Source organism: Prinia subflava, chromosome 9 (assembly GCF_021018805.1).
Source record: "Prinia subflava isolate CZ2003 ecotype Zambia chromosome 9, Cam_Psub_1.2, whole genome shotgun sequence".
NCBI lineage: Eukaryota > Metazoa > Chordata > Aves > Passeriformes > Cisticolidae > Prinia > Prinia subflava.
Genome location: NC_086255.1, coordinates 3,419,272 through 3,441,016, shown reverse-complemented (window position 1 = coordinate 3,441,016; position 21,745 = coordinate 3,419,272). Strand labels below are relative to the sequence as shown.

Below are 21,745 nucleotides of genomic sequence, written 5' to 3'. Positions count from 1 at the left end.
TCTGTGGGGCAGGACACAGCCAGCAGACTCGTGGAATAACAAGAATTGTCCAGCTCAGCTGTTGGCTGCACAACACTGAGTTCAGGCCTAAAAATAGGAGGATGTCTGACCCTGAAGTGAAGGATTTTCACTTGAAACCCAGCCTGGCACCCACCCAGGGTGACATCATCCAGAGGGGAAGTTGGAAAAGCTTCCAAACTCGTTTTTTTCCACGGAGAAGTGCTAAATGTGTGTGTCAGCAGATAATCAAGCAGCACATTTGCTATGGCCATGAATCAGGGGAGAGAGGGAATGGGGAAGGAAGGACCTGAAGGGGGAGGGACAGGATTGGAGCTGCATGTTGGAAAGGAGTTGTGGGAGTGTTGTCTGTGTGTAACTCAAGGATGGATGATAAGGTCCCATTCAAGCTGAGTCTGTCCTGTAAAGATGACATTTTTCTTTCCTTTGAACTGTGCTAAAAATTACTGTGCTGCTCTCAAGGTTCTGACTGTGAACCCACCCAGTGGTGTCTGGTGATATTTGCCACAGCTATGGTTTGAGTGTGCATGATCTGGACTTGGAAGAGCATGGATACTGCTGGAGGTGGCCATGGAAGCATCTGAGATGGCCAGGGACTAAGTGACTCCCTTGCTTTCAGCTCTCTGATATTTGAAGCAGCTTTTCCCAAGCTAACCTTCAGGGATTTGATCCAAATCTCTGCTCATGTGGCATAGATGACCTTGCTGTTGTTGTTCTGTGCTTGACCACAGTTCCTCGTGCTTCTGTGCTAAGCTGCTTTTTCTTCTTTAAAAGTAACAGTGTGTATAAAATGTGGTGGCAGCTTTCCTCTGAAACTTGATGTCTTTTCCCCCTGGATGCTGCCAGGCAACTCCTGTGCTCATCCTCTAATGAGGACACCTTTCCCTCAGCATTCATGAGCACATGCTGAAATCTGTAGCTCTTTTCTAATCATGAAAGATGAGTGTGATATGAGGAGTCTCCTTTATCTGTTTTCCTCCTGCCTTTTAAATCCTCATTATGTATTTATAATGCTGTTGTAGCAAGGATGCCTGGAGCACAACCGTGGGCACTGTTTGGTCTCTGGGTCCCCAGTGAAGCTGAGAAAGCTGCTGCTGCTGTGTAAACACTGTGTCAAGAGCTGATTTCATGTGTGCTGCTGGGCATTTCCACCCAGCTCTGATAATGGAAAGAGGGAAAGAATTTTACCATGTCAACGTAGACATCTGGTAGGAAACCAATTTATTGGTTAGAGACTGAGAACAGGCTTCAGGCATGCCAGCCCTTCCTTCTTGGGGTTTTAGTACCTTTAGATCATCACAGCAGTGAAACTTCTCCTGCAGACAAGCTGCTCTGTAGACAGCAACAGGCACAGATGAGCTGCTTCTCACTTTGTCAGCCTTTGGGTAGGATTTGTCTGAGTAAGCATGAGGATATTTCTGGTTGTGTGCTGGGAAGTGACGTGGCTGCAGTTGCAAAGGTGCTACGTTGGCATTGGCTGAGCCTGTGGCAGGCAGATGATAGCCCAGGCAGGGTCAGGAATTTACTTCCCATGCCAGCATCAAGTACATGGCCCAGACAGGAGATGGAACAGTTTTTCCATGCTTTACCCTTTTTTTTGCCTGAAAGCTTGAAGCCTCCCTGACCCAGGAACAAATCTCTACTTGCAGCCAGACTGTGAAACCTCTTAGCTTTTGATCCCTGGCACTCTTTAAGAGGTACAGCCCAGCTGGAGCAGCTGGGTGAGTGGCAGGGGCCTGAACCTGAGCAGCTGGGATAAATCTGGTACTCAGGAGTGAATGCCAGTCCTGCTGCAGCTCCAGCACAGACCCTTCGTTTCACGGAGCGTTAGTGGAGCTGACAGACGTGAGAGTGAGCACACACTGCATGAGCCAGATCTCATTCTTGCAAACGGAGCACTGTTATTTCTCCTTGCTGGTTGAGATGTTCTAGCAAACACTGGACTTCCTTGTCATCCTTAAACTATGTAGAGAGGTGGGGAGTTGCCTTTTTACTCAAGCAAATGGACTTCTGCTTTGAAAAGTCCCTTCCTGCAGTTTTTGGCATGACTGATCACTCTGTTCTCAACAGCCCCTGAGCTTCATGACACAGTAGTTTTGTACAAAGCTGTATTTTTATCTGCACAAGCCTTTAGAGCTCTTTGAAAGCACATCCCTAGGTGTCTGTCGTGTGGTTTTAAGGGAGAGTTGGAGCTGGGGGTTGCTTAGGAGGGAGTGGGTTCTGGGATTGTGAGAGAGTGGCCAGAGGCGCTGGCAGACACACGGCGCTGGCCAGTGCTGCTGCACGTAGCACAAGTTGTCAAATAACATTCAGATAAAAATACTGCACAGTAAAAGACCATTACAGCATGAACGGAGCCATATTGTGCATTTACTCTGAGGAGCAGTGCTTGATGAAACACTTGCATCCCCTTCCCTGCACTGAATCCTCATTTCCCCATCGCACACTGGTGGGGGGACTCACAGAGCAACATTTTCCCCTCTCCAGTCATCTGTATTTTTCTGCCATGTCTTTCTGGTCAGTAAATACAAACATTAATGCATTTATTTCTGGAGCAGAACTTTGAAATCCTTCCCTGTGCACACAGGGCCAAGAGGCACAGCTTAAAGCTGGCACTGGCCACAGGGTTGGGTGCTCACGTGCTCAGTTTGAAAGGACTCGAGCATTTTGTGCAAACATATGTTGGAAATGCCACTCGTGACCGCCTCAGGGGCATCGTGTGGGCTCAGCCCTGCTGCAGAAGGACTCCCAGCTGGCCCTGGGCAGGCACTCAGAAAATCCCAGTGCCCTGAGGAAAGCCTGGGAATCACAGAGGAGCAGTGTGGCAGGGCAGAGGGAGAATCCGCTCCTCTGCGGGGCAGCACTGACCTTTCTCATCACAGAAGCATCTCTGTCTCCCTCCATCAGAGGTGCTCTCTCTCTCTCCATCAGTCAGAGGTGCTGATCTCCTCTAGGGGCTCACAGAGGCTCTGCTCAGGGGGCTCTTCCCAGTGTCCTGGCTCCTGGGAGAGGAGGGAGAGGATGGGTTTTGGCTGAGGATGTGGAGGCTGGCTCCTGTTCATACAAAGTGGGTACAAAGACCTCAGTGGAAAGAGGGGGAAAAAAAATAAAACCTGTCTGCATTTCAATGAGCCTAATTAAAGTGGCTTTTTGCAGGGACTGGCAGGCCCAAAGTGATTTGTACAATTAAAGCCTTTTGTGTTTGTCTGATGGGGCTTTTTCTTACCTCACTCGTTTATGGGACCATCACCTGTGTGTGATGTGTAGGTTTAAGGTTTGAAATAAGGAGCTGGATCCTCAGCTGCTCTAAGGAGTGGAGTAAATGGGATGAGCTCTGCTGATTTACACCTGTGGTGCTGTGGATGCCTGGAAATAGCTTAGCAAGTGTAAAAGGGAAAAAAAAAAGGTTTCTCCGTCCATCTGGAACACATTGCATCCGTCAGGGGAAGGAGAGGCATTTGTGAGAGTGAACGCTTCATTTATCAGTGTATGAGCTATTGAAAAGCCTGGATGTAGCTGGGACAATTATAACCCAGATTAGTCTTCTTGGAATGGAAAAGTAACGACAATCCTAATTTTACCAAATCCCCTGAAATTCATTGCCTGTTTAACAGCCCGGACCCTTTCCCAAGGCAGGGGATCCGATGGATTTATGGAGGTGCAGTTGGATGCTCTGAACCCTTGGGAGTTCATGTGCGTGGCCCGTGGGATGCTCTGGTTATTTTCACTGTCACCACTTGGAGGCCGTGGGAGCCGGGGATGCAGATGGAGCTCAGGGGAGGCACAGGCCAAACATCAGCTGGAGTCACTCAAAACCTTCTCCTTCCTCGGGGCTCTGCAGGTGAGGAGGACCTGGCCAGCTTCAGCTGTGGGTGGGAAGGGAACAAAGCTCCTTCCTCCCCCTCTTCAGGACCTGCCCTTTTTTCTTTCCTGAATATTTGGTTTTGGTTTTTTGGGTTTTTTTTTTTCCTTGCATGTTTTTCCCATCCCTGGAAATGTCCAAGGCCAGGCTGAATGGGGTTTGGAGCAACCTGGTCTAGTGGAATGTGTCTCTGCTGGTGTCTGGGATTGGAACTGGTTTTGAAGGTTCCTTTCCAACCCAAACCATTCCATGATTCTCTGTAAGGAGAGGCAAGATGTATTCAGAAATTCCCCATGCAGGCAAGGTCAGAGTATCGAATATTTGGGGATATTTGGAGCTGACTGTAGCTACTTTGTGCCAAGCCATGGGTGTCACCTGTTCCTCACAGAGGCTTATCAAACCTGAAAACCTCTGCTAGATGCAGGAATAGCAGCACAAGAGGGAAAACCCCTTTGGGACAAAACAGGTTTTGTTAGAGAACAGAGGTTATCCAGAATCTGTGAAAGGCAGGTAAAGGAGCAGAGCTCTGGCCCTGGAAGCTTCATTTGCTGCCATCATTTAATAATAGAGGAAAATGCCTGGGTTGGGTTTTAATAATTGTTTCTGGTCTTCTTGTGTAATAAGTTCATAACTTTCAGGCCTGTCTGCATTTGTGGCTTTATGAGCTGTGCTGCCTTTTGGCTGAATATTTACTCTTTTCTTACCACGAAAGTCTCTTTCCAGTGCAGCAGGAGCTGAAACAGAGTCTTGATTTCCTATTCAACTCTAAAGCAGTTTGGGATTTTAGAGTTTTTGCAAGCACTCGCAGAACCCTGAACAACAAACCCTGAGAGATGAAAATGATTGTCCAAAGAAGACAGAAGGAAAATTTCCTTTGCCTCCCTCTGAGTCAGGGGCTTAGTCCAAGGGGTTCGGTAGCACTTTAGGCCTTTGTGTTTCAAAACATGAGCCAAATTCTCCCTAATAAAACACAAAAGGCATTTTTCCTTCAGGGCACAATTTCTAATGTAAAATCTCTCACATTTTCCTAAACCACTGTCAGAAACTGTTGGAAGGGGAATGCGCAATTAGCTCAGGCTGCCTGTCTGAACCAGCATGGAGGCTTTTCCTGCTGCACGTCCCATGGGAACACACAGAGGGGCCTTTGTCACCAGTATTGCTGTGCTGTCACTGGGAAGGCCACCAGTTCTGATGGGACAGGTAATCAGGGAGACAGGAAGGGTTGGGATGTGTCTGGGGGTGTATCAGGAGCCTTCAGTGTCCTCGTTGCCAAAGCAGCATCTTCACAGTGCTGTGCTCCCAGCTCCTGTGCTGCCATCCCTTGGTGCCTGACTCACATTTCTGCAGGCATCCAAGTCCTCAAAAGTTTGGGTGAGCTGTTGGATGGCATGGGACTGGTGGTTTATGAGGGAACATCAGTGCTTTGTCACGTGGGAGATACAAAACAGTTGGCCTGAGTGTGACAAAGCAAGGAATCTTTGCATGTGCTTCGGAAAACGGTGGGGCAGCAGCAAAAAATGAACCTCCCTTTGTCCAGAGTAAAGCAAGTCCCCTCAGTGCCAGCTCTGCTCCACATTTAACCCTTCTGTAGGCAGATTGCTGATCCTGGGAGCCAACAGCAGCTCCAAATGTTAGGAAATCAAAGTGACTTCTTGAGGATTTTTTATCTCACAGGTTTCCTGCCTCAGCCTTGGCAAAAATGGTGCCAGTGAAGGATGTGGCAGTGGCTCGTGCTGCCAGCTGTGCAGCAGCTGTGCACCAGGGAGTGTTGCCATCTGTACGAGGCAGGAGAGATGAGCAGGTCTGGTCCCTCCTTGTCTGAAGCCAGTGGGAGCCTTTCCATCACTCCTGACAAGCTGGAAAACGTCTTGCACCTCCCAAATGTATCACTTTCTTCCTGTTCTTTGTTGGTTGTTTTTTTTTACTTTGGAAACATCACACCCTACAGTCTCAAGAGGCAAGGCTGTTCTTGAAATCCTGACCTGGGATTGTTTTCAGCTGCAAAATGCTGTGGCAATATTCGTGCTGTGTCTTGGGAGAGGATTTTCATGCTGTGTAAACGTGGGTTGTCTTGGGAGTTGCTCTTGGAAGATTTTGGGAAGTGCATTATAAGAGATGTTACACAGGATGGTTGAGGAGGGTGGGATGGAGCAGCTTCCTTAGCTCCAAAGTGCTTCTGGCACCCTCCTCCCACACCCTTGTGTGGCCATTCCCGGGGGCTCTGTCCCTGCCAAAGCACAGCCTGTCACCAGGAGGAAAGGACAATTCAAAGGAAGCAGTGGAGTTTGCCACATGAACACTCAAACCTTACCCAGGCTGAATAATAATGCAGAGCGTCGTTCCATACAGACAGATGCTTCCTGGATTGCAAGGAGCCCTGGATCTGATGGGAATGGATAAACAGCTTTGCAGCTCCCAGCTTCTGCAGCTCAGGTCCCTGGTGTTGTCCCAGTGACTGTCCCTGCCTGGCTGCAGGGAGGGGATTTTGTGAGCAGCCCAAATCCTGGTTGTTGAGGGGTGTTGATGGAATTCTCTGTCCCAGCCTCAGTGTGGGCTGTTCCTGCTGGGTTCAGGGGGCTCTACAGGGCCACATCACCAACTCCAGCAGCTCCAGCTGCCTCCTGACACTGCCTGCCTGCTCTTGGATTTCCTGTACCTTCTCCTGAGAGTAGAAATCATCTCTGTGTGGCACTGGGCAAACCAGGAAAATCACAAAACTTCCCTCAGTGCCCTCTCTGCTGTTGGCATTGTGCCCTCCTTCCCAGACCACCTCCTGCACAGGGTGACATTGCTGAGGAGGGGCTCCCCTTGCTGATGGCTGAGCTGGTCCCACTTTGTCCCTTTTGGATGGTGTGGGGACCCCTCGCAGGCATCAGGAAAAGCCAGGCTCTTCTCAGAGCCCCCAGTGCCTCAGGGATAGGCTGTGCCCACCTCCTGACTTCACCTGGGCAGCGTGGCTGTGCTGGAAGCTCTTGGGAAAGGTGCAGGGAGATTTTTGGGGGAAGAGCAAACCAAGCCATTGCTGGGCTCTGTAGGTGGAGAGGAATCCAGGGAAGCGCTGGCCCTGCTCTGAGCCAAACCCACACACACAGAGCCAGGTAGGTTTTATCCAAGAGAGCAGCACTCAAGGAAAAACAGACAGAAAAAGCCGTGGTGCTTGTTCCAGCTCACGTGCACCTGTGTTTTCCAAAGAAAGAATTCCAGAGTCCTGTGGAGAGGCTGGAGACAAACCCCATCCTCAGCCCCCGGCACAGGGCGTCGTGTCTGTGCTGTCCTGACAGAATAACAAACTCGCTCGTCCCAGGTGGCCATCCTCAGGAAAGAGGCTGATTGCCAAGTAAATCCAGGAGCTGCTGCCTTTATAGGGAACTCCTAGAGGATTGACAAGGCAGTAAAACAACAGTTTTCTGTAGCAATTGCTCTGTGGGGAATTTGGTCAGATCGCTGCGTTGCAAATGTACAGAACAGCCTGCCTGTAGAAATCCTTGAGAGTGTGATAGGATTTAATCAATCCCATTTGTTTGGATGGAGAGGCAGCCCAGATCTCCGTGGCAGATGCCCAGGAAATGCTGGAGGCAGCAAAACCTGTTTAACAGGCCTATGTGTGGCCCTGTGAACAGAATACACCGAATTTGCCTTTTTTTTTGACTCAGTCAAAAAAACCCCTTCCTCTTATTACACCTCCAGTCTTCACTCATCCTGTCATTTTCCTCATTTTTTTCCCTTGTCTATCTCTTTGCCTCAAACTCCTGTTTTTATCTAGTTGTTTCTTTGTTTATAAAGTGTGCCTTGATTCCCTCTCACGCTTCACTGTGTGCTGGGAGGCCACAAGAGGCAGTTGCATGTGATGTTCTGCAGCCCTGCTCTCTGTGGGGCACGGGATGGATGTTCTGGGGGTCCTGCTGTGTTCCCAGGGGTGCTGTGCTCTGTGATGTCCCTTCAGGAGAACGTGACACGCTGCAGAGTGAGCCCCCCACCAGCAATGGGCTGGGGAGGTGGGTCCTGTCCTTGGAGTTACACACAAACCCCAAATGCGATCCCAACGATCTGTGCGGGTTTAAAGGGCTTTTATTTCCAGATAAGTGACTTTCTTGTTTTTCATTCCCTTTGAAAACTCTCAGTTCTGCTGCCTGTCCAAGCTGTGCACAGGCAGCAAATAGTGATGAAGAACAACCTGCTGGCACGGGACTGCAGGGGCCAGCTGGTTGGACTGGGTATTTATTGGGCTGGAGATACTGGCAGCATGGAATCACGAAGATCTGCTGTTAGTTTCAGCTTCTCCTCTCTCTGGCTGGGCCAGCTGTCCTTTCAAATAACAGGAAAGTTTCTTGCAGTTACAGAGAGACAGGAGAAAAGTTTCTTCTTGTGGTTTATCCGAGTTTGCAGTTTGCTCACTGACCGCACGTTGTTTGCCACCACCTTTACTTCTTCCCCATGCCAGCCAACTCTTTCCCTCCCTTTGTTTCCTGGATCTTTTGCACAATAAAAGGAAAGAGGACCTTTGCAAAGGCCCAGCACTTCTGTAAAGCCACAGGAGGGCTGGGCACGGGGCTGGTACTCCCTGGAGTTGCCAGGTTTATGGAGCAGCCAGGCCACGTGGCTGTCGCTATGCTGTCAAGCTTGTTTTGGGAGATAGTGTGGGAGAAATGTCCTTTATCCTGAGATTGCTGGGTCTGCCATCCAAGAGGACACTCATCAGCAACTTCCTATCTACAAATCATAATTACTGGGACAGGGGAAAAAACAACCCTGGGCCAGTCTTGATCTTACCTGCTGTGGTTCTTGAAGAAAAGGCACCACCTCCCCTAAATTATCACCCCAGGAAGTGAAATATGCCATTTAACATCTCTCTAAAATAGCTAGGATTCAAAAAGCACTCAAATGTTGTCTCTTTGCCTTGCAGAGTGTCTGCATAAAGCAAAATATGATGATTTTGGTACTGTCAGAGGGGAAGCAGCACCAGCACAAGTGAGATAAGCAGAGATCTGAGCCTTGCTTCTCCTGCCATGAGCTGGCCTGGTGCACTGAAAGGCACATGGGGGAGGAGGAAGACTGAGTTGGTGCTGTGCAGTGACTTGATGAAGATTGGCCCATCCTCATGGGAAAATCCCAGGGATTTGTGAGATACCATCCAAATCTTGCTTCTCCTGTTGTTTTCAGGCAGCAGCCCAGTGTGATTTCAGTCTGGTACCTGCACTGGGCTGTAGCTGCATTGGGCTGAAGCTCTTCCTCTTTTAAAGAGCTGCTGTGTCCCTCCTCTCCACTCCTAGGAGTGCCATTATCTCCTGCAGATCGAGCCTTACAGCATTCCTTGGGCTCTGCCTCCCTGCCAGTTTTTCCTGGACATCTGTGGGCTCACAGGACCAGCACACCTGGAGTGGAAATCCTCTGAAAACTCCTGCTGCTGGAAATCCCACTGCAGCCATGGCTCCTGCAGGGCAGCACTTTGGCCTGGCAGCCTTTCCAAGCCTGTGCAGCATCCAACTTCACATGGGAACAAGCCCTGATTTTGTGGTCTCCAGCAGAGCAGCAAGTCCCAGGCCCTGGAGCCACCATTCCAGTAGATGGCATCAAAGACAGCTTGTTCCTCTGCTGGATCCAGCTCCAAGGGCTCTTTTCCCACAGTTCCACTCCCCACAGTCCCATTTCCCAACAACTCTGGAGAAGATATTCCTGTAAAAAAGCAAGCTCCTTATAAAATGTAAGCTGTGCATTGCTTTTTTTGCTTTATTAAGTGATGTCCCATGTCACACACCAGTGTGGTGCCCAGTTTTCCCCCCAGCAGTAGGGACTGGGTGCTTTTTACTCACCTTTGGCCATTCAGCCATAATCTCACCTGAAAAATGCATTGAAAAATTAATTACAGACCTTCAGGTGCAGGTTTTGATGTCTGTATTTAGTTTACTTTATATTCACATGTGTAATATTTGCATATGCAGTGCCCTGCATAGTGGGAAGATTAAATCTTCCTTTTGCTTTATTTATTTATAAACTGTGAAGAGACCTCATCGTTGCTGGAGGTCATTGATCTACCTGCCATGAAGAAATCCCTGTTCTTGACTCCAACCTGTAGGATTTCCCATGACCAGCAGGTCTAGCACACTGCCAGACTTCAGCTGACACATCACCTTGGAAAATCCAATCACTGCCACATCACATCTTTAAAACCTGATCACTGACTCACCATTATTTCTGATCTCTTTGGGAGCATTCCAAAATCAGGCTCTCTACATTAGCAGAAGGAGGTCAGCAGTAGTGAATGAGTACAGGAGGAGGGAACATCAGTGTAGTTTTTACTTTTAAACTTAGACCCCTGTGATTTTTAAATGTAATGATGGTAACATACCCTGCCTTTGGGAAGTGTATTCCAGCTGCCTCCCTGTGCTTGCATTAGCCAAGTAGACTTAGCAGGATTTTATGGGTCTATTTTCAATTAAAAGGAAAGAGCTGGAATTTCTTCCCACTGGGTTTGTCTTCTGCTCTGTTTATAAGTTCAAAAAGAAAAAAAATTACCTTTCCTTCTTTACTAGGCCACAGATACCATATATACTTTGGGCTGTGCTCTTGAGTCTTCACCTGCTCAAGGTGACTTTGGCTTCTTCAGGCTGGGTTAGGCAGGATTTGGGCTGTTGGGTGAGGTTTGAGGGAGGCAGAGCGTGGCAGTGTCCATGGCTGGAGGTCCTGCTGGAACAGACTGTGAAATTGCAGGATGGTTGGTCTGTCCCAGGCAGGTTTTTGATATGTTCTGTGCTCGTGGCAAGACCACTGCAAAACTCTTGTGTGACAGAGAGCTGTGACACCGAGCTTTGCTGGAGCTGCGGGAGAAAAGCGAATCTGCATAATGCATTTGTTTAATGGATTAGATCTGAAAACAGGATTAAGGCCTCCTGAGGGCTTTGAGGTGGCAAACAGAAAGCTCAGCTGGGCCGGTGGGTGCTCCTGTGGCATGCTCCCATTGCAGTGCTGAAGGTGGTGGTGGCACTGGTGGCACATTTCAGTGGGTGCTGGTGCCTGGTGGACCCTGGGGCTGCAAGGGGCTGTCAGGGCCAGCTGGGAGCCTCCAGGTGTGCCCCTGGCCTCCACCTCAGGTGGGAACAGCATCCTCCAGGATGTGCAGTCCATCAGTGCTGCTCCTAAAACACCCCCACTGCAGAGTGGTGAGGGAGGGAATCATTGCACATTTAGCACATGGCTTTAAGGCACTAACTTATTCCAGAATGCTGGCAAATTTTCCAATACCAGCAGAGAAATCCCTTTCACAGGGTGAAGCTGGACTGTGTTTTCCAGGTGGATGTACCACTGTGCAGCCCAGTGCCAGGGAAAAGATTCCTTCCCAGGAAAAATGATGCCAGGTGCCAGTCACTTTGTTCCTGGTTATCCTGTTCCCTGGGAATGGGTGAGCAGAGCCTGAGGAACAGGCCCTATGGGGAGAAGGGGGGTTAAAGGAATGAAGCTGAAACAAAACCACCTCGATGCTTTGCAGGAAGGGATCACAGTGCCTGGGGCCATTCAGGTGTTATCCTGCTTACAAGAGCTGGAAAGATGAGAAGAGTGAAAGGGGAGGTAGGAGGGACCTCTCCAGGTGACATTTTATAACTTAGAGATTTATCAGGCACCTGAAGTCTACAAAAAATACAGTATTAGTAATTTTGCTGAGAAGGGGCAGGTGGGTGCTCTCTCAGAATGCTGCTGTGCAATGGCAAACCCTCTGTCCCAACATATTCCTCCTCATTTGTAGTTTCAGGAGGGTTTACACAATAAAACACCTCGCTCAGCAGTACCTGGGGGCTTCACTCCAGGGATCAACCCACAGCCCGTGGCTCTCACGTGCAGTCCCAGGAGACAGGGAGAGTTTGGCTTTGCCTGAACCAAGGAATGAAGGAATAAATAATGAATTCTTCTTGGCCTGTGCAATTCACCCTTTATAGTCCTGCAGCAAAATCCTGCATTTTGGTTTTCAGAGAGCTGGAGGATGGTGGGGACGGGGAGAGGGATCCCTCCATCCCTGTTGTGGGGAGTTTTGTCCCAAACATGGGGCAAAGTCTGATGGGAAAAGATAAAAGGAGCCTGTGCCCTACAAAAACAGGTGGAAGTTGTCCAACAGCAGCACCAATTTGACTTATCCTTGTCTAGTTCCCACATTGTTCCCAGATAAATATATACCCTGAGCTTCACAGATTTGGCCATTGGTTTTGGGGAAGTCTGGAAAATTCATCTACTTGTTTCAGCAAAGGCAGCACATTTCCTGCCTGGGATGCTGGGCATTGAGAAGATGCTGCTTTTCAGCCTGATCTGAGCAATCTCCTTTCCATTTCAGAGATCTTGCAGAGATTTCTGTGAAGGTTTCCTCTGTAGTTGTGCCAGGGAGTGCAGCGAGGGGAGGTGGTGACTCAGAGCCAGATGGTTCCTGGTGGGGTGTCAGGAGCACAGGGACATGTGAGGACAGAGCACAGGAGCCCAGGCACAGCAGAAGGCTGGAACAACCTTTCAGCAGATGTGGGGGAGCTGAGCTGGCCCTACAGCTCCACTTTCCACCAAAACACAGCATGGAAGTGGCCAGACCTGACCATGCCATCCTGGCCTGGGCAGCCCAGCTGAGCTGCCTGGGGAATAATGGGTGGCACCTGGGGGGTTTGGAGTTTTGGGGTTTTGGTTTTTCTGACTGTCCTAAACAGCCTCTACAAACTGAGTTTAAGCTGGTCATGAGTTAGGGGGACAAAATACAGAGCTTGAGATGATTCGTCGTAAGGGAGAAGTGATGAATTCACTCCTCTCACTCCCCTCATCACCTGCTGTGAAGGACAGGCACACAATTAAAAGTTTTCTGTAAATGCTAATTAAAATGGACTTAGCTAATGACTGATTGGTCTTTTGATTGCATTAAGATTCTAAGTGTAATGAACTTAACTGAAGTATGGATTACAATCTTGTTCTAATTAAAACAAAAACGTGTAACACATATTAGCACAAATCAGAAGGAGTTTTAATGGCTGTTTGGGATCAAACTGTTGAAAATATTAATGTGTTGTCTAAAGCCTGCAGCACTTAATTAAATTAGTGGAATTCAGGTTACTTCAAAGGGTGCATCCAGATATGATTTTCTTGTGCTCTCAGAAACAGAGGGAATATAGATCTGGACTGTTACTTCCATGCTACCCCTCCTTTGCCCTCCAGTTCTGAATCCTGACCTCCTCAGTCCCCTCCAACCCTGTGGCCTGTGGAGGAGAGGGGGAATTTGCAGTTCTGAACCTTTTGCATATCTAATTGCTGAGCAAGAGGTGCCATTTTCAGCCTTGCTTTGGGCACAAGGAGTAGAGCCAGGGGGTTGTTGTTACCTTGCAGTAGATGGACAGAGATTGAACAACACACTTTGCTACCAGCAGCAACAGGGAAAAGGTGTTTAGTGTTGGTACAGCAGTAGTGGCCAGGAAAAGCTGTGGTCAGAAAAGTGAAGCAGAGCTCAGACTGAAATGTCAGGAATCCAGGGGGTCAGGAAGGGCTCCCAGCTCTTGTCTGGGCCATGCTACAGCTCTGCCTCTCACCCCTGCAGCTCTAGAGGAACTGACCTACTTTAATCCAACTTCTTAATGCCAGGTGAAGAAGGGATTGCAAGCAGGGTGTTCTCCCTGGAAAGCACTGGATTTAATTTTTTCCACTCTTTTGGCAGCACCTGTTTCTGCACTTCTTTAAGACAAAACACACAGCCCTTTCTTTTTCTCTGGATGCTGCCTGGGGCAGGAGAAAGCCATTTGCTGTAGGTGGTGTCTCCACCCAGCTCCTACCAGAAGTGACATGCTTGCAAAGTCAAAAAATCACTGCTTCTGAGACCTCTTAAACCCCCAAAAATTATTTTTTAATGTCTTATGATCCCTTTTCTTCCAGCTGTGACCTTCAGCTGTCTTCAGCGACCCTTCCTGTTTCTAAACCACCTGGAGGTCCTTGGGAGGGCACAAGGGAAATGCAAACTCACCTCTGAAGGGGAACAGGATCCCAAAACTACCAGTGAGACATGGTCAATTAAGGCATTGACAAGCTGGTGCATCATTTCTGTGAATTTGGTGTCAGGGCTTGATTTTTGAGGAACAGCCCAGCAGATGTCAGTGTTCCAGGTGCCCCCAGAATGGTCAGGTCAGAAGCTGGTGGAGGGGATCTGCTCTCTAACCTGGCTCTAACCCAAAAAGACAGACAGATCTGCGGGGAGAACTGGGAATGTGCAGCTCCCTTGTGCTCTCCTGGCCATGAGGAGCAGGGAAGAGGCTCTGTAAGAGCTGCAGTTGCTCAAGGGCAGGGCTGGGGAGGAAAATGTGTGAGCTCAGGAAGAGCGTGTGGTTATGAGTCAGGGTGTCACCAAGCAGCTTGTGAGGTGACACTTAGACCAGCCTGAACTGAAGGCTTCCTGTCTTCAGAGCATCTCATCTGGGTCACACTTGGAGCAAACCAAGCTAGCACAGCCACACCACAGCACCTCACCCCAGCTCAGGACTGAGGTGTGGGACTTCTTGCAACAAGTCTGACAGTGCAAACCCCTCTGGTCTTGGTGCCACAGCACCCCCAATGACACATCTGTAACTGTGGCCATACAGCTCCCCTCAGACTGTGACACTGCAGCTTATCACTGTTTTTATGGCAGCTCTGGTCACCTCTCTCTACCCCAATCACTGCCTGGCTGGTAAGTCTGGGATCATCCCAAAGCCCCCTGACACCACTCTGCAGCTGCTGAGCCCTGCCGTGGCAGTGGCACGACATCTGCGAGTCCTGCAGTTCAGGATAATCTCATTTTTGAGATTATCTAGCCATGGTTAACTGGCCATGTTAACCCAGTCAGTAGCTGGTGTTTACTCAGTTTATCAAGTCCTTGACTGTGCAGGCCTGGGTGTGTCCTGCGTTGATAGAGGGAGGAGATTTTACACTAGAATTTGGAGGTTGATTTAGGAATCCTGCTTGCCTGATGTCCGAGTCTGTGATATGAGTTTACAAGCAAGGCAGGGGAGGTTTTAGCCCAGTGAGGGCTGAATTTCTACCATTACCTCTGCAAAGAGAGGTACCCAACCCACTGAGCAGAGAGGAGGAGTAGCAGTGAGCGAGTAAACCTAATTATGTGCCAAAGAGGTTGCCAGGAGCTGGAGGGACAGAAGATGCTGTAAGGTGAACTCATTAGCATGAGATAATGTCACTCCTGTGGCAGCACAGAGAGGAGAGAGCCTGCAGCCAGAAGAGGCCATGCCCAAACAACTCAACACCCTGAAATGAAGACGAGTTAAGGAGAAGAATGGGACAGGCTGCCCAGGGCAGTAGTGGGGTCACCATCCCTGGACAGGTTTAAAAGATGTTCAGGGGGAGCTTGGCAGTGCTGGTGCTGGGATTCTTTGAGGTCTTTTTCAACCTAAAAATGCTTCTGTGATTCTGAGGTGATTCAAGCTAATTCAAGATAAAGACAGGACTTTGAGAAGCCTCAAATGGATGTGAGTCTGTAGCTGTGTGTGTGCAAACACAGCCATATAACCCTGGGGAGAACTGGGGAAGTCAGCAGGCCCCTGAGAGCAGGAGGACGCTGCAGCTGAACAGCCTGGATGTGATTTACTGAGAAAACTCCAGCTCTGTGTTCCTCCTAAAGCCACAGATTCTGCTCCTGAGGTTTCTGTGCCAATAATCTCGTTAGCGACAGGATTTACATGTTGAGAGGAGGAGAGGTAAAGCAGGGTTAAAAAAAAGATACCACAGATGCTGCTTCATCAGCCCCAGCTAATTTTCATGCAATTCTGGTTTCAGATAAAGAGCCTTCCCTGGGTTTTTGTAGGAGAACAGCAAGGCAGGCTATTCAAAGGGTGATAATACATGGCTCTCGTGGCTAAAGCCTCCTGCTTTCTGAACACACATCCTCAAGGAGCACAGCAGGGAGCAGGGATGTGCCTTCAACACACTGCTGCCAGACTCAATCTCTTCCAATCTCTTGCTCTGCTCCAGCTTCGGGGCAGACAATGGGAGAAAAATGATTTTGAGTGAAGCCCTTGCTCCCTAATTGCAATTTGTGCTGAGAACCAAGCAGAGCAGGCAAATTTATTTGGTGTTATGGCTGTTTCAGGGGTTATGGTGAACACTGAACCCTGCACAGATTCAGAAAGGGGCAAGATTAAGGCTTTGTTAAAGCAGAATAAATGCATTAGAGTTCCACTGAAAACAGAGGAGCTGAGTAACATCTTCAAGTGTTTAACAGAAATGCAGCCAACCACATATGGCTGTTTTCACAGATCCATAAACTAGATATTATGAAAAAGGAAAAGAGAAATAAAACAAAGGAAATCCACTTTAGCTGAGATAAACTGAACCTGGACACATGTGCAGACCCAAAAGAACAAGAGGCTCCTACAAGGCTAAATGAGCTCCTCGTTCCCAAGAGTGTCAAGTGTGATGATCTGTGAAACAGGAACGCCAGCCAATGTGTCTTTTAGTAAAAGGGTGAAATGAAATGCTGGTTTTGAAAAGTTTACATAAAGTTAAGTGAGCAGGATAATCCCAGCCTCTTACAACAAACCTCTCACACTTGACAATGTACGCAAGGAGGGAGGTGTGAGCAAAGCTCTCTCCTCACGTGTCCTGTATTGTGTGTCCCTAACTCATGGCCAGCTAAAGTCCTTTTGTAGAGTTTGGTTAGGAAAGACAGCAGCTGGCCTCAAAACCTCACGGTGCCATCCTCTCCCCAAACAGCTCAGCTGCATGGAGATGTACAGGCGTCGTGGTGGGCTGGATCAGCTCAGATCTGTCCAGTTTTACATGCTGGGGTTTTGGTGGAAGGTGAAATATAGGGCCAGTCCAGCTGCCCCACATCTGCTGACAGGTTATTCTGGCCTTCTGCTGTGCCTGGGCTCTTGTGGCATCCTTTTTCCCCATTACCACCCCAGTGCAGGTGGGATTTCCCTGCCCTGTGTGCAGCATCCTGACATCGCTCCAGGGACAGCCGTGGGGAAGCCGCAGCGGTGGGCACTGTCCTCCCTCACAGGATGGTTTGGGTTGGAAAGGACCTTAAAGATGATCAAATTCCACACCTTCCCTAGCCCGGGCTGGCTGTGCCAGGGGACACTGGCAGTGCCTGGGCTGTAGGGAGGGCAGGACCAGGCTCACCCAGCCAGTGAGGCTGTGGAAGCTGAGGAAGGCAGCGCTGGCTGTTGGCCAGCCGTGGCAGCAAGCTGTGCCTTTCTGCACTGGCAGCCCCGAGATCTTCTCCAAAATTACTTGTCTGCAGATAATGATGAATAGTCCCTTTATGCTGAGTAGTACTGGTGTCGCCTTCCTGAGAAAAATCAGCAACCCTCCTGGAAGGGATGGAATTATGCTCCTTTGGCCATAAACAGGCTGCATAATTCACTGTAATTTTATTATCTCTGTGCACTCAGAACTACACCACATGGCTCTTCTGTAAGTGGTGAAGGTAAGAGGCTACACCAGCATGAATTTTCTTTAATAAGATTACACCATGATAATAGGCTCTTAGAATAATTCAGCTTCTTATGATTTTGTTCTTCCTTGCTTCCACATGATCAAGGGCAATATGCATTAAAGTTGCAGAGGCTTTCTTAATTATGGAGTAGTAAGTATATGTTTTATCTATCAGCTGTAATAGTCAAAGGAAATTTTTGTTTTTGTGGGAAAAACTTATTTGGTGTTGCCATTTTCAAGGCCCTCTGTTTAAGCCTGTGCAGGCCTATGATCAAATTTCTGCAATATAATGGTGGTGGTTTTGTGGGAAAAATCCAAGTGTTGAAACACAATGCAGCCAACCAAGCTGTCTGGAAGGGGATCAACCTTGTAATACTTTAATCTGATTAAAAAAAAAAAAAAAAGAAGTAGTAGTAAAAATTATAAATTACTTCTTCATGCAGATGAGTTGCCTAACATCAGGCATTTAAATTAGGAAACGTTGGCTCGACTCCCCCGGGGCCTCAGTTTCCCTTTCAGTAAAACAAATGAAAGAGTTGTTGGCACTTTCAGACCTGCCTCGGTGGGTTATCCCAGCCGGGTTGTGCTGCACCCTGGGAGCACCGAGAGATTTGGTTCCCTGATGTTTGTAAAACTCTCTAAGATCTTTCAAGAAGCGCTGCAAAGCCTTATTTTAACATTCCCAGAGGCAACGCTGGGTAACAGCTGACCCCCGGCTTGTACCCACTCCTTGGAGAGGTGATTTTATCCACGATCCTGCCTGGCACTGAAAACCTCCAGCCCTCCACGGTGGAGCTGCCCTGACCTTCAGTGCTATCTGAACCTGCTCTGCCATGTGCCAACCTCTCTCCAATCTCTGCTCCTCTGGTGAAACACGGTTTAACAGGGCCTGCTCTGAACAATAGCTCCTCAGTTAAATTCATATCAGCACCATTCCTGACACAAGTGGGGAGGGTGGAGCCCGGAGCCACACATCTATTAATCAGGGCTGGGTGTCACTTTGCAGTTCAGAGATGGTTTGTGAGGAAGGAAGCCGAGCTCTGCAATGAAAGACTTTTGAGGTTTGCTCTGAAAAGACTTGTCACCGCTCCTGATGTGCTTCCCCACCCCAAGGCTGGGTCTTTGTGGCTTACAAAAGGTCAGAACTCACACCAGCTGATGAGTCTTGGTGAGATTTGGCCCTTCTTCAAGGACCTCACCTGGGGAAGGAGGGAGGCAGATGTCCCTGCATCTCACAAAGCTTTGGAGTAACATAAAGAATGAGGATTTGCACTGGAGTTGTTTGATCTAAGGCTGCTCACTACTTGGCCATGGTGGTTTTCACCTGGGCATTGTGGTTTTCACCTGGGAATAGTAGCAGGAGGCTTAATCCAGGTGGGATTTCAGGGCTGGAGGGACAGCACCAGCCTTTCAGGCACTGCCTTGCTCTGCTGGCTGGAAGAAAGGTTGTGCAACCCAGCACTGTGAAAATCATCAGTTCCTGAGCTCTGCCTGCACTGGCTCTCTCCCTCCTTTACCAGTAGAGGGGAAACAGTAGGATTTTTCCAGCTAGATGAGGCAGTGGAGTTGGGAAATGGGAAAGGATCAGGTGAGTTTTCCTCCGTGGTGGCAAAGGCCTTTCCCCACTGCTGTGAACCAGGAGGATTAAAGAGTGAGTTCTTCAGACACTCCTCAGCTGTCGACCCTGAGCTGAACCCTTGGGTTAGGAGCTGATTTTTCATTTGGGACTGACAGACTTGCAAGCTAAATCAGAGCCCAGATGGCTTAGAAAAGCCCAGAGAGCTCCAACCTGAGAGCAGCTCTTGCCACGCACGTTCCCATGCTCTTTCAACAGGCCGGGGCTGCTGTGCCAAGTGTGATTTCAGAGGAAGCTTGGAAAGAAAGTCCAGCCCCGTCTGTCATCCTTTTTTTCAGAGAACTTCTGGTGCCTTTGCCATGTGCAGAATAGCTGAGAGAAAGGGCTTTTACAAACCTCGGAGCTGGGCTGCTGTGTGTCCTGCTTCCCTTCTTCGCAAGATGCGTTCCCTTCCTCCATGAGTCACCCCTGGATGAGAACAAGAGACTTTTTAGGGAAAAGGAGACAAAGTAGCAGAAGCCGGCTCTTCAGAGGCTGTGCCGTGGCTGTTTGTTGGTGGATCTGGAAGCATCTGGCATCTTTAGCCCGGGGGTTCAGTCCCGAGGCAGAATTGCGTGTTTGTACGAGGGGCCGCGCCGTGCCACGTGGCCGCCTGCCTGCCACCCCTGGCCCAAGGTGGATGTGTTTCAGAGGAGAGGCAATTTGCACGTATAAAAATACTCAGCAGACTGCACCAGCTGGGCTGTGCAGACGTTTCCTGGGGTTTGCTGCCAGGGCTGGGGGATTTGCCGGGTTAGAGGTAAAATGACACCCCAGGAATCAAACCTGTGTCTGGCCACGTCCCAGGAACGTGTCTCTGCTCTGATATGGGTCTTTGGATGGGGTTTTGGGGACCTGTTCCCCGCTCCTCCACAATGTTTTAGGGCTCTAAACACTTCAAAAGTGGCTTTGCAGTGTCCACCCAGCCTTGTCTCAACACCCAGCTCCGTGTGCCAGGCAAGCACACCTTGGCTCTGAGCAAGTACCCCCGCCGCTGCTTCATGGAGCTGCGAGATGGAAAACTTCTAATTAAAGCCAGATTATTGGTCTTGGCCCTTCTTGTTAGTGTTTTGATTTGGGGTTTTCTTTTTTAAGTCCCTTTAAGATGTCTGGATAGATGATATCAAGGTTAATTTGTTTGTGATGGAAGAAATGTTTTCACATGGTGGCTAAATGTTGTTGGAAAAGAGCAGAATTAATAGCTGCTCACTTAATCCTGACTAAACTGGCAGCTGGGAGATATTGATCAGTGTGTTCACAGCAAACTATCCCTCTCTAATGCTTGGGGTAAACAAGCCTGGGACTGTGGTTACCTTAACCCTTCCCACATTGGCAGCCCCATGCACAGGGCAGGACCTGAACCTGTGCATCCTCCTGCTCCCCAGCAGAAGGGCTTTGTCTGGGGTTGGCTCCCTGGGGTATAGCTGGGCTGGCTTTGCCCCAGAATCTTCTGGGATTGCAGAGCAGTCTCCAGATCTGGGTGTTTCTGGGGAGCCCTCTCTGCCAAGGACCCTCGGTGGCCCCCACTCCTGGCCTCTACCACAGCCTTTACATGGGATGCTTGGAGCAGAGCAGTGTTTCACAGAATCCAAAAAAAGCCATTCAGGGGGTTAGGAGAAACTGATTTTAGGAGTTTAAATAAAAAACAGGGCTTGGGCAGAGCGGGCACCAGCTTGGACCTGACCCCAGCTTTCCTGGTGTTCCCAAATCCTGCTGCTTCCATCGCTGTTGGTCATTTCTGACTCAAATTTTCTGGGGACAGATGGCAGGACAAACCCTTGCTCACCTCTCAGCCCACCTGTTTGATCATGCTCCCACCCCCAAAGTCATAAACCAGAAGCAGTTTTGAGGCTGCCAAGAGAGGGAAGGAGGCTCAACAGCCCCAGCTTTCCTGCTCAGGCTTTAATACTCTCAGCAAACACGTTCCACATTGGAGTCTGTGCATTCTTAATGCAGCCACTGCCAGGCTGGCTCCAAACAACACAGATTGCTCTGGCTTGGGTCTGTCTTCACTATTCACAAGGTCACTGCAGTTTTGCACTGTGGTTGGCTTCTTCTTAACACAGACCAGGTCTGGAAATCCCTAGAACTGTCTTCAGCCTCCCAAGGAATGAGTGGAGCTGCTGGAGTGGATGGAGAATAGCATGACAAGGAACAGCTTTCCAGAGGGCACTAGAAATGTGCTTTTCTCAGGGAGATGAGTACCACCAGGGCTCAATTTTATCCTTGCCAGAAATTCCACTTAGAAGAGCACAATTCCTGCTGGAGGTACCATAACTGTTATCAGTATTGGATCTGGCCCAGAATTAATTCATTGTGGTAGATCTTGGTACTGATCCACTGCCCAGCACTTCTGGGAAAATTCAGTGTTTCTTTTGTGGATGTCAAATAAACTATTTTTCCATGGGGTGAATAGGAGATGCGGAAGGGAATTGACCTCCCTAATACCTTGGGCAGCGTTGCTCCCAAAAAACAGCATCTGGCTCTCCCCAGCCTTGCTCTGCTTCTCCATCCTGGTGCTCTGCTCACCTCACACTTGATGGGATCCCAGATATCCAAAGGAAAGTATTTTCCCCGATGTCCCTCCTCACATGGCACGTGACAGCCTTGCAGGAACGAGCATTGTATGCTGTAAGGACAGGCACTGTTACAATCAGTGTCTCTGGGCAAGCAGGCTCAGGCTCCCTGCTCTTGTTACCCTTGTTCCACCAAATGTTTGGTGCATCCACACAGTAGCTGACTTCCAGCCCGCTCCTGTATCCTGTGTGCCCCAGCCTGGATGATGGATTCCCTCCAGGATGCAGATGGGCCTTTAC

The 21,745-nt window shown here is 49.1% G+C and overlaps 1 protein-coding gene across 5 annotated transcripts in view; it reads left to right on the top strand.

Moving 5' to 3' along the window:
• LHPP (phospholysine phosphohistidine inorganic pyrophosphate phosphatase) overlaps positions 1 to 21,745 on the top strand; it is a 70,291-nt gene that overhangs the window by 28,152 nt on the left and 20,394 nt on the right. The window contains exons 7-8 of one of the 5 annotated variants that reach the window (XM_063405128.1): positions 3,651 to 3,859; positions 5,555 to 5,765. The exons of 2 other annotated variants lie outside the window; for them this stretch is intronic. In XM_063405128.1, coding sequence (XP_063261198.1) covers positions 3,651 to 3,859; positions 5,555 to 5,592 — 247 coding nt within the window. In that variant the 3' untranslated portion in view covers positions 5,593 to 5,765. Of the gene's footprint in view, positions 1 to 3,650; positions 3,860 to 4,922; positions 4,967 to 5,554; positions 5,766 to 21,745 lie in introns of those variants that run through there. 2 more of the 5 variants (XM_063405130.1, XM_063405129.1) reach the window with 2 other exon arrangements.